The following is a 12,419-nucleotide window of genomic DNA, read 5'->3' on the forward strand; positions in this document are numbered from 1 at the left end:
AAGAGCTTTTCAAAGACCAGGAACTTCTTATCGATGCAGATAAAAAAAAGAGAGCGTTGTTTGCATCCCAGTACAGCCAGACATCATAATGTGTGACACTGCACATTTAACAACAGAAACCACACCGTCAGCCAGAGTGAAGCAGGGTCGCCGAGTTAACCATTACATATTACACAGCTTGTACTTCACTTCTTCATAGCGTTGGTCAGGCCTGAACTTCTTTAATAGATGACCAGAGTTTCACAATGTATCACACATTAAATATTTAAACGTTCATTTAAACATTTTCACTGGTACTTCACAGTACGAAAACAGCTGTGATTGAAACTAAAGATTCCATTTCCAGACATAATATTGGACCTTCTGTGTCTGTTTGACAAATATTGGTTTGGGGTGATTCACAGGAGTGTGGCGAACATGCAAAGCTCTCATTAGGCCAAATGGCTGGTTTGTAGGCTTAATACTAACAGTAAACAAATAAAAGAATATCAACTTCAAACCCACAAATGTATGCATCCTACAAATGGATTTATACATGTATACACAAGTCTGTAATATTTACTTAAACTGTAAATTCCGTGTCGGAAATCTGATTTTCTACTCAAACCGTGACTGTGTGACCATTTCGCCCAGATAACAAGGATGGAGTACGTGCATACCAAGAGCTTGATATATCGGGACGTGAAACCAGAAAACTTTCTTGTTGGGCGGCCGGGAAGCAAGAGGCAACACACCATCCACATCATCGACTTTGGTCTGGCCAAAGAGTATATAGACCCCGAGACCAAAAAACACATCCCCTATCGGGAGCACAAGAGTCTGACTGGGACGGCGCGCTACATGAGCATTAACACACACCTGGGAAAAGGTAAACGGCATTCTCTGTGCTTTGCTGCTGACAAAAGTTCACTTTAAGATAAAGAAAATCCAATGAGTGCTTCATTGGATTGGAAGCTTGAAACTGTTGGTTCCTTGTGATGCACGATTGACCGCTCTTGCGCTAAACATGCAGATTTAATACCATCCACAGTTTATTTAAATTTCAAGATAATTGACCGTTTGTGTTTTGTTTTTTGTTGTTTTTTCTAGCCGATAATTGCCTGCCGTTCCTGTAGACGAGTTTTTCTACAGCTGAGTGTATTGTCAAACATTTCTTCTCATTCCAGAGCAAAGCAGAAGGGATGATCTGGAAGCACTGGGTCACATGTTCATGTACTTCCTCCGAGGAAGCCTCCCCTGGCAGGGCCTCAAGGTATAGTAGTGTAGTAGTACCAGAGTCCACGAGTATTACCCATGTGCTGTTATAAGTGAGACTTCTGTCACCCTCTTCATGCTGCATACTGTCGCTTGTTGCTCTGCATCGTCCTTTATCTGTTCACAACTATCACATGTCCTTAGAAAGAGACGGGGCATCCTCTCACACTGGTGACATTTCAAGGTCTTATTGATTTTTTAAATTTTGTTTTTGTCTATTGTCGTGGCCTTACTCGACAGACAGAGAAGCATTCGCATTCTCACACACAAACACTTTCTATCTGTGTGATTATAAATTTTTTTTGCACAGAACAAATCCAGAGTTATACAGTGTGATGTGTTGCTTTGACGTATATGACAAGGCATTTATCAGAATATTTTTCAACATTGTTTTCTTGTTAAGACTGGATTGATTTAAAGTGTGCGTGTAAAGCAGTAAAAAAAAACATTGTGTCCTTAAATTTAGGCATCAAGCGTCATTTCCCAGTGAGGATATATAGGTTAAAGGCTAAAATCAATGCTGAAATTTCGAATGCTGAGAGAAACAAAATGGATCACCAAACTGTGTACCATGTATATTAAAAAACAGTGAATGGAGAGTGAACGCTGTTGTCACTGGTGGCCGGCAGCAGATGACTGAATCAGCAGTAACGGTTGGACGACTGTGGCCTCAGAGCAAAGTTGGTCATTCTACCTGATGTGACGCTATCACTGCCCAGCCGGGTGTGTCGTCCAGTCCCAAGTGATCCCGAAACACGGCTCTGAACTATATAAATCAACTTCCTTTTCTCCTTGCTTGTGGAGATTTATAATATTTATAAGAATTTAAGAATTCCAAACGCTGAAAACTTTGGTGCGACATTGAGCAAAGTTATTCGTCATCATGATTCAAGCAAATAAAGTTCTGATTTTGCATTAGAAGGACTTTAAGATTGGTTTAAGTAGGTATTTTCGGTTTCACGTCGTTTAGATACCACTAACTAATGATTAACAGTTATAAAGTTGACGTGAGAACGACAGTCATCAGTCAGATAATGCCAACATATATAAATGTGTTTCTAACGATCTATTAATATCTACTTTTTCTGCCTTTATTTGGCTTTATGTCATATTTTTTGTCCATTCACAATGTAGTGGTATGTTTTTCCTTCAAGCTCTTTCAAAATGTGTCATTTGCAACCTTTGTACAGAAGAGTTTTAAAATTTCTCAGACTTCCATTTGTGACATGGAATGATTGTATTGAGCAGACGATGAACTTCTAACTCCTATTTTATATATGAACAGTTGAAAGAAAAGAGCTTAAAGCACCAAGAAAAAGTGCCTCAAAAACATGTCGACGCAAAACATCCGAGTTGCTGGGTCATTTTTATTTATTTATTTTTTTAATTTAAAATCTTTATAAAAAATGTTTTTACCTTAAAGACATTATAAAGATTTACGGAGAAAAGACGAGGAGACAAGGCATTTCATCTGAACATTTGCTGTGTGGGAGGAAGATCTCTTGATAGATAAATGCGAGGGATGTATAAATGTGGGGGATGTTTGATAGTTTAGGCCAGAACAGGCCCTCGCTCACATGTAACATAAGAGTTAACATCACAATACAGAGCAGCAGGTAGTATTTTCTGTGTTGAGAGTGATAGTTTCCCATAAGTCAAATTTTTTGAAGTATGTGCTGCACCGGTTGCTGCCATATAGTTGTACCTGTTGCTGAATATGATACGTATTTAGAAATGTCCACCTCTCAGCAGAGGTAGGACAAACGCCTCAGTTGACAAAGCTTCAGGCTGATACTGGTTATGCGGAGGAATCACTATTAGTATCTTACAAATAAAAGTTCTGACCCCCACAGTCCTTGTCGTATTTGTCTTCGAATTGAGTTTATAGGCTCATCGTGATCATTTACCAATCTGATCATTACATTACTCGATATTTTGACCTCCAAAGAGAATCTATGTCCTATAAGATGTAAATGCGTCTTTGAGTGTCCTGAAAAGCGCCACATAAAACAGGTGCATTTAAAAAAAGGCATGAATCTGTTCTTTCACTTGCTCTGCTATGTGGGACCTGTGAAGTCCTTGTGCAACATTGCTCAATTTAACGGAAAAGCGGTGAAATTAATCCAGTTTGAAGTCATTTTTAGCATGAGGCACATGTCTGTCGTGAAGCAAATAGTGGTCACTTCTTGTTTTAGTTTTTAGCAATCTTGTATGTTGCCATATACTTTAGTGTACAGCTCCAGTTAGGTGACGTTTGATATGATATTGAGTTGGCGGAACATACTTTGGATGAAAAAACTTTAAAAGCACCATGTTTGTGGCACCTCACGTAAAAAAAAAAACAACAACAAACAAACCTGCCAATCAATTAAAAATGCATGTATGATCACGACATCCCTACTCATAAGAGTGATCCACGTCAACTCGGGTGTTTGAGTGAAAACATGCTGGAATATTATCACCTGCTCATTTGCCATGCTTGTACTTCATTAACAGTGAATCATCTGTAAGTATAATACCTCAAAACGTCTTTCCCGTCCAGGCTGACACTTTGAAGGAGAGGTACCAGAAAATAGGCGACACCAAGCGAGCAACGCCCATCGAAGTGCTTTGCGAAAGTTTCCCCGGTCAGTGAAACCCTCCGGCCATGATTTTCTTTTCACGCTCAACTACTGTGTTTCTAATCAAACTTTTCGTTTGCTCTTTGTGACGGGCTTTGGTTCTGTTACAGAAGAGATGGCCACCTACCTGCGCTACGTGAGGAGGCTGGATTTCTTTGAGAAGCCCGATTACGATTACTTGAGGAAGCTCTTTACTGATCTGTTCGACAGGAACGGCTACGTCTTTGACTATGAATACGACTGGGTCGGCAAATCTCTCGTGAGTGCCTCTTCCTGACGCTGCTGGTCCTCCTCTCTCACTGAAACGGCTTTAACTGTCAAAAGTCCCACGAATGCTCACGACTGGTTTATCATTTGTAATCACATCAAGGTGAGATTTATTTTCCGGCACCCAAGAAAGGCTGCACACACCAACATAGCGAAGCGCGTTTCACTTATGTCCATAGCTTAAAGCAGAAGGCTTCAAAATAAAAGCATGAGGTTGTTCCGCAGGTCTGCGCTGTAAACGCCACCACAGGTTTCCAACCACGGTCCCAGAGGGGTAACGGAACTGGACGCCTTCGACGTTCCAGGATTTCTTGTTTTGTCACTTCATCAGGTTTATTTTTGTCTGAGCAGGATCACATTTAAAAAAACCAAAACAAAACAAAAAAAACACTGATGTGTTGAATTTGAGTTCTTTACAACTCGATTTCAACAGGTCCGTTATTCAAGTTTTCTTTGAAGATAGCTTGAGGTTTCCCTGAACCAGTATTTGTGAATCAAATCGTGACAGAAAAGTTGAAACTTTTAAACTAAATATACTTAATCTTCCCTGGAACATTGTCTACTGGCTCAGGTGACAACGTCAGTTTACTTGACCTTTATTTGACCAGGCAGTTGCTTGAGTTGAAATATTGTCTTTTACAAGCAATGCCAGGCCAAAGCCAGCCACCGTCTGAAGTCATTCACATGTCCATCCATCTCCTCCGCCTGCTTTACCCAGGGTTCGGTTACGGTGGGCTCACGCCTGCCTCGGCTCACGTCGGGCAAAAAGACCTCACAGGAAGGCGTTGGGACAGTTTTGAATTCAGACCTCCGAAAGTGAATTTCTCATTTCTCCAAATTTGACATAGAAAAGCATATTTCCCCGTGACGTGGCTTAAGTTTGCACCCGATGCACTATTTTCCAGGACGTAGTCCCAATTTCTCTTTCAACGCTGTTCACCGAGGTTGCTTTCTTGTTTCGCTCGCAGCCCACGCCGATCGGCCCCATCCCCAGCGACGCGCCCCTGCAGCCCAGCAGCAGAGACAAAGCACAACAGCAGACCAAAAACCAGGTGAGACGATCGCCTGTTGAAACGGCACACCCAGCCAGCAATCTTGTCTGCAGACTGTCCCATCAACCAACCCCGCCAGTCCAGTCAGCCAGCCTCGCCTCAGGTTTAGTCCAACTGTGAACAACGCGGTGCCGGGAAGTGGCTGCTCTTCAACTTGGTTACTGGCCGGTTTGCATTGATGTCAGTCTTCACCAGAGTGCCCATCCAGCAAAAACAAAAAAACGATACCCCCCCCTCCTCCCCTCCTCGCTCCCAGCTCAGTGATTATATCTGCCATGAGGAAGCCTCTTCTCGTTCCAGCTGTGAAACAAAGCAATAGTTTTGGCTTCACTAATTCTTCACGCCTTGCCACTCTAAGCGCGAGTCATTGCATTGCATGACTTGAAAAGTGCTGATGGCATTTTTCATACCAGTAATGACGAGCGACACGCTTAGTGTGTGACGGCGTTCACTTTGATCTTTTCTTTTTTGATAGCATGTTTACCGGGCCTTGTTTTGTTAACACTGGATTTCAACCCGTGTAAAACCGCCAATAAACGACTTCTGATATCCACAAATAATGATACCGATCATGTTGTTGCCTCTTCAGGAGGGCTGACTCATCGTTTCCCACAACGCCGTAGAGGCGACGTGTTTGATTTTTATGATTGACTTATTACTGTGGACTCTGGCCTCTTTTTACAGCCCTCCATTGAGCATGATTGGCTTGATAGCAACTGGCCACCTTTTAAAGCTCATAAAGCTCCACCTCCTGTCCGAGGAGATTGTTCATGACTGTAAAACACCGACAACAGCCTGGCAGGAAAATAAAAAAATGGCTGTATCCAATAGGGCTTCCTGGATTGTTCTTTAGTTGCACAGAAGGCAGTTAACAAACAAGAAAACAATGAAGAAAATTGCAGCAAGAGTGAGAAAAACTTTTTTTTTTTAATGTACAAATATTATGAAAGTCACCCAATTACAGCAATGAATAATAAAAGTTACAAAACAGGCGTTGAAGGCTTTCAAAGGCTCATTTACGGTCTGCGGTAGAAATACACATGAATACACACAAAGCCAATGCTACGTTCACTAAAACTCACTACATCCATATTTCTGCCCGTCTCCTGGGGGAAAAAAAGTACTTCCTGGAGTCACAGGGCGGTGTTGGGATTAGAAGTGACGAGTAGACATGTTTTTGAGGATGGGATATTCATCGGGCACTGGGACGAGCGGCTTTCAGACCAGCTGATAGGAGATCGCTGGGGAGCTGTACCTGAGTTTGGATGACAGCTGATGGAGGAGATGAGGATGATGAGTTTTGTAAGATTAGGTGGAAAATGTGTGGAAAGCTGCTGCAATGCAGTAACTAATGAGGCTTTATCTAACTATACTATCAAATTATGAATAACTCGATCAAGCTCATATGAACACAAAACAAACAAATACGTCTTTCTTAAAGCATTGCAGTTGTATTGAAGCCGTACAAACTGCCGTCTTTATTATTCAATAATAAGACACGTGCACACATAGAGCCATGACTTTTTCTTATTTAATTAATTTTTTTGCAAGACCAAATAAAGATATCAGATTCCCAAAACAAGAATCTCTATTCCTCCATGTTTTTTTTTTTTCCTGCAGCAGGAAATTACAGGGTTGTGCCACACTGAATCACCGCATCCTCCCAAGTCGCCCTTATTTCATCTGTCATTAAACAGTCTTTGGGATGATCTCAACCAGCCATGCTGTCCCCGTGTTGCTCCAACGACGCTATACGTTGTGTAGGGTCGCTGTTTCCCCCCAAAACCACTATTCTGCACCGCAGACATAGTTTTATATTGGGGCGATGCAAAAATGTGAAGGGGGGGAAAAAAAAAAACCTTCTGCACAACTCGCCTGGCCCATAAATTCCAATCGTCATAGAGTTGACAGGATTTCTTACTCATTTTGTGTCATAAATTCCAGCATTAGTTCACATCTATGCTTAACTGAGAGATGAAAACCACTTGGTTATCATTTTTCTATAAAGTCCAATTTGACTATGTTACAAACAATGCACTGAAACACTTCAATGGATCCAACTCCTCTTACGATATGTTATTATATACAATTTATTAAACTCAGTATTTATCCTTCCTATTCTTTGAAGTATGAAGTTCATCATTTCCACACCATTACAAGCTCACGTACCTGTTTTAATGCAGACCTGGACCATAAATGAGCCTTTATCCAGTTTTTCAACCTTCAGATATCAGCGGTTTATTTTCCAACATTAAATTATTCTTTCAACAAACTCAAACTTCTTCAGATATCGTCCACCACTGTAGAATTGTAGGGAGAAAACAAGGTAACGTCGTGTACAAAATCTTAAACCGTATATTGAACTCGATGTGAAAACCCTCAAATGTAATATTGTAAATAGATTTCAGATTTGTACTTTACGCGTTTTAAAATTCACCAAACACTTCTTTCAATGTTGGCCAATTCCACATAGCGTTGAAGCGAACTGTAGAAGACATAAACATCCGATAATATTGTCCTTTATGTGCGGCTTCCTGCACGAGGCCCATTGTTTGTTGGAGCAAAACCCAGCTCCCCGAGTCTAAATTCAAATCTGTCGCTCCTCAGAAACCAAACTGTGGACTTGTGTTTCGAGTTTATGCAGAGCTGAAGTTCTCAAGGCTGTTTTCTTTTACTCCTGCATGTCTTTATTAGTGTGTGGATCTGAGCTTCACACAGAGTTTTGCTTCCCTCCACTCCTTTATTAACATAGTTTGTCTTAACAAAGCCTGCTTCTGCTTGGAGATTGTCTTCTATAATTTTTTGGTTTTATGTTCACTTCCCCGTCCTCTTCCTCTCCTCCACTCCTTCCTCCACACCCTCTTTCAAACACATATCACCTCTCTCTCTCTCACTCTCTCTCTCTCACTCCCGACCCCTCACCCTTCCTCCCCTCTTCTCGCCACTTCACCAACCACCCGCCTCAACCACCCCCCCCCCCCCCCCCCCCTTTTTTTGCTCCGTGCATCAAGTCACCTGAGCCCAAAGGAAGTGAGTCTCAGCCCACTCCAGTGACCAATAAGGAGACTCTGGGGTCGCACCTCACAGCTGAGCGGCTGGGGGGCTCTGTTCAGGTACTGCTGCTGCTCCCGCTGCCGCTCACGTGGCTCCTGCATGAAGCCACGTAGTTTCTCTATGCGCCTCGACTCTTCCCCTCCCCGTCTCCGGTACCGACTCCATACCGCCTGTCTGTCCGTCGCTCTGCCTCCACTCCGGCGCCTTCGCACTAGACCGTCTGCACCCCCCCCTCCGTGTGTTCCACACTCTCCTGCCTGCTCAAATCCTCCCATCTGCTACTCCGCTGCTCCCGCTACACGCCTCGCAAACGTGACATCCAACAGAATGCAAACCTTTTGAAGTACACGTCATTATCTGTACTGTATATTTGTTCTTGGGCCGTGGGGGAAAGCTCCCGAGATTTCTTGGATGGAATGGAAATCCAAAGTAAAAGCTGTAGTCTCTCTGCTATTGTTTTTTTTTTGTGTGTATCTCAAAGGGCCAGTCTTACTCCATCATGTCAGAAGTCTTCAATTGTAAATATGGTGCAAATACGCCATCCAGCGTTGGCTTATGGAGTTGCAGCTTTTTAAGGGCAGATTCACATTTTTGCCTGAGGCTGTGCTCACACTTGTAGAGTTGTTATCTGGCCTATATATAAGAAATAAAGGAGTACTTCTCATTTCAGACTAGTTTATTTGCACTCTTCGTAGCATTTTTTTTTTTTTATCATCAGAACAAAACGTATCCTCTGATGGCATCGAGCTCTCATCAATAGATGAATGCAAAACTAAGTGCTCGGCTAAATGTACTTGTGTACCGAAGAGTATTGGGGCTATTCAAGGAAAAAATAAAGCAGTGTTCATTCTGCACTTTGAGAAAAAAGTTGAGATCTTTTGTTTTTGTATTTATTGTGCACCCCCCCCCCCTCCAAAAACAAAAATACAAATATAAATTGTAATCATTTCCCCATGAATGCCCAAATAATCACATTAAATCACATAATTCCCGACAATATAGGCTCGCTTGCTGCTTCTGAACATTTGATTTTATTCAGAATTCCCTGCAGTGCATCTTGTAGAAACAGTCACATGCGCTGGTCGAAGTACATGATGAGTTTCTTTCTTAGTTTCTTTTAATCGCCTATAATTTTTAATTTTTTTCCCTTGAATGGCCCGAATACTCTTTTGTAACTTGTGGGATATTGAGATCTTTTTTATTTTTCTTTAAATTTGATCAACTTCTAGCTTTAGATTACATATAAAAGTTTAAGGAGGTTCAATCGATCATAGAAATCCCTTTAGCAAACAATTCAGCAAGGGTCTGCTGCAAAGAGGCTGCAGTTTGGTCTCTGGTTGATGCGGCGCTGAATTGATCTACACCTGAGTAACAAAAAGTTCTAATAACGGAGTTTACGTTTCCCAACCTGTAAAAGTGTGACCACAGCCTCTGTTTGTTCATGCTGCTCTTATTCCTTCTGTTGAATTGAACTCTTTCTATTACAAATTTTCAATAAGGTGCATACAGTGTTTTCCATAATTAGACGATTGAGTCCACGAACACTTATTTTCATGCACCAAAAAATGCTCTTCTTTTAAATAGTAACTCAGAACGCCGCTTCTCATCAGCTTGAATAAACAGGAGGCATGATTGCAGCAAGTGAACCCATTCTCTGTATTCTTATAAGCATCTGGCTTTTGGTGGAAGGTAGACGGAGGTGACAGTTGCTTCAGTTGGCTTGAGGACCAGGTGCATTTTTTTAATTAATTTATTTTTTTTGTGGTGGCTGTTCATCTCCAGCTTGTGACCGGTGGCTCTGAGTGTTTCTTTCTGTGAGCAGTTTGGTGTCCTTCTCCCAACGCTGCAGGTGATGAGCTCAACGAACGGAGAGTTGAACACTGACGATCCCACAGCCGGACACTCCAACGCTCCCATCACGGCTCCCACCGAGGTTGAAGTGGCCGACGAAACCAAGTATGCAACGGACGTTCACACCCACACGAAACCTATGCCTGAACTTTCCAGTGTGGTTTTTCTTTTTTTTCTTTTAAACGGGATTTAGCAGCAACTTGAAAGCATGTTTTAGTGATGACACTCTTCTACAAAGCGAGTGAAAATCAGATTTCCATCACACCTTACAGCTTTTCATTGTGTCCAGTTACGCGACCAAGGCACCAAAAACTGAACTTTTTGAAAATGCGTCTGCCTTTTATGTGTAAATAGCGAAAACAGAACTTTTCTGAAATGCTGCTATTGAATTTGCACACTAGTTGTCGGGTTCAATATTGAACAAAACATAAAACTTGTGCATTTTCTATACCGTCATCTGGATCACGTGTGAAGGCCCCCTCCCCCCCGTCTCACAAACAGCCCACTCTGAGTGGGCCACAACAACGAAGAAAGACGATGTTAAAGGAGCGTCAATGTTCCCAGCGTGCTGCTCACTGCATGCTTACGTAGGTGGTTTCATTACATAAAAACGGCACCCACCAGTGACCCCTTGCCCTCTAAACGACATGCAAAAAAGATGCATTATCATGTAAACGGTGCCTCAGGAACTACCCATAAAAGGGTAAATACAAGAGAGACAGACAGCTTTGTAGGATATAGTTATATAATAAGTTTGCAGGGATTATGCTGCTCGGTTGCCCGAGGAAATGATTTGAGTCTGGCACTTATTGAAGGTTGTAAGATTTGCTGGAGTTACAGTCCTGCCGTGTGTGTACGTGCGTGCGTGTCTTAAGATATCAGTTTATTTTTCTTCTACTTAATCTGTTTTGTTTTCTTCTTGCAGGTGCTGTTGTTTCTTCAAAAGGAGAAAGAGGAAAGCCCTCCAGAGGCATAAATGAAAGACGAGAACCGAGAGAACATGAACCATTGTGATCACTGTCAAGTTTTAAATGGAAGCAACTACACAGGCACCCCCCCCCCCCCCCCCCCTCCCCCACCACCACCCCCAAACCCACTTCCTGGTCTCTTCTCCAGCTCCACCCGACCTCACACCTTATCTCTCCAGTCACCTCCTCCTCTCCTCACGCTCTCTTTCTCGCTCTCGACGCCCCCCCCCCCCCCCCGGCTGCCGGCGGGGTTGAAAGGAATGTTGCAGTCCCACCGACTCCTCAACAGACTCTTTGATTCCTTTAATGGACGGAAAAACAAGCGTCCCCACTTTACATGGCGGGGGCCGAGGAAGGGCTTTTGAGAAGAGAGTTTTAAAAAAAACAAAACGCTGTTAACAATGAAACTCAAATTACCGTGGCGTGAATATGAAAAGAAAAAAAAAAAAAGATACTGTTTGAAACAGTTGTTGTATTCTAGATTTCTTAAAGAGCGTGTCAGTCAGCTGTTGATCAGGGGAAACCGTTCAAGTGGATCGAGTGAAAGAAATCTGCTCTTAAGGAACTTGTTGGTATTTTATTTTATTTTTTTGGTTTGTTTTTTTTCTTCCTTTGGTGTTTGTTTTGGGATCAAGGTAAAGAGGAAAAGGTAACTATGCTGATGATTAAATCTGAGAGAGACAGGAAGCATTTCATCTATAAAACTAAATCTGGATGATTTTTATGTAATTTTTTTTCTTTTGGTTCTTTTTTTTTTTTTCTTTTTGTAAGTGAATCCTCAGTTTTTTGACGTCGAATCCCTGCATTGAAAACTTCTTTTTATGTTGTAGTGTTCTGGAGTTCAATTCTTTCCTCACTCTGGCTTTCTTTTTGTCTCTCAACGTGGACTTAGTAGCACAGTCACTGGTCTCAGGTACTGTGGAAGAACGAGAGAAACCGATATTAAGCTCTCATTATTATTGCACTTTTGGGGAAGAAAAGAAAAACGATTACAGAGGAAAACTTTAGGTTTGAAATTAACAATAAAGAAAAGAACTTAATAAAGACTGATTTAGGAAGAGTCTTTCACAATGCTTATATCTGAGTTATGGCTGAAAAATGTTGATTTACATGAAAAAGCAAAAAAAAAAAAAAAAAAAGAAGAGTTGTCTTTTGATTTTCATTTCTGACATCAAAATAATTTACCAGGAAATCATAGTTTGTGCCTTTCTAAGTAAAATGTTTAATGCTGAAGTAAGTGTCCCACTATGACATTTTATCTAATCTGACCCAAATGCTCACTGGATTAATGTGTGTGTGTGTGTGTCTGTGTGTGTGTGAGAGAGAGTGAGTGAGTGTGTGTGTCTATGTGT

General features: G+C 41.8%; 1 protein-coding gene across 9 annotated transcripts in view; it reads left to right on the plus strand.

The window, feature by feature from the left end:
- Window positions 1-11,893, plus strand: part of csnk1g2b (casein kinase 1, gamma 2b) — a 41,216-nt gene extending 29,323 nt beyond the window's left edge. For 4 of the 9 annotated variants that reach the window (XM_080506578.1, XM_080506581.1, XM_080506579.1 and 1 more), the window contains 8 exons: window positions 634-868; window positions 1,167-1,252; window positions 3,797-3,881; window positions 3,986-4,134; window positions 5,111-5,194; window positions 8,206-8,307; window positions 10,098-10,204; window positions 11,025-11,893. In XM_080506578.1, coding sequence (XP_080362704.1) covers window positions 634-868; window positions 1,167-1,252; window positions 3,797-3,881; window positions 3,986-4,134; window positions 5,111-5,194; window positions 8,206-8,307; window positions 10,098-10,204; window positions 11,025-11,079 — 903 coding nt within the window. In that variant the 3' untranslated portion in view covers window positions 11,080-11,893. The remainder of the gene's footprint in view (window positions 1-633; window positions 869-1,166; window positions 1,253-3,796; window positions 3,882-3,985; window positions 4,135-5,110; window positions 5,195-8,205; window positions 8,308-10,097; window positions 10,205-11,024) is intronic. The other 5 variants (XM_080506580.1, XM_080506582.1, XM_080506583.1 and 2 more) reach the window with 3 other exon arrangements.
- The last annotated feature ends 526 nt before the right edge of the window (window positions 11,894-12,419 follow it).

Source organism: Blennius ocellaris (assembly GCF_963422515.1).
Source record: "Blennius ocellaris genome assembly, chromosome: 12".
Lineage (NCBI taxonomy): Eukaryota > Metazoa > Chordata > Actinopteri > Blenniiformes > Blenniidae > Blennius > Blennius ocellaris.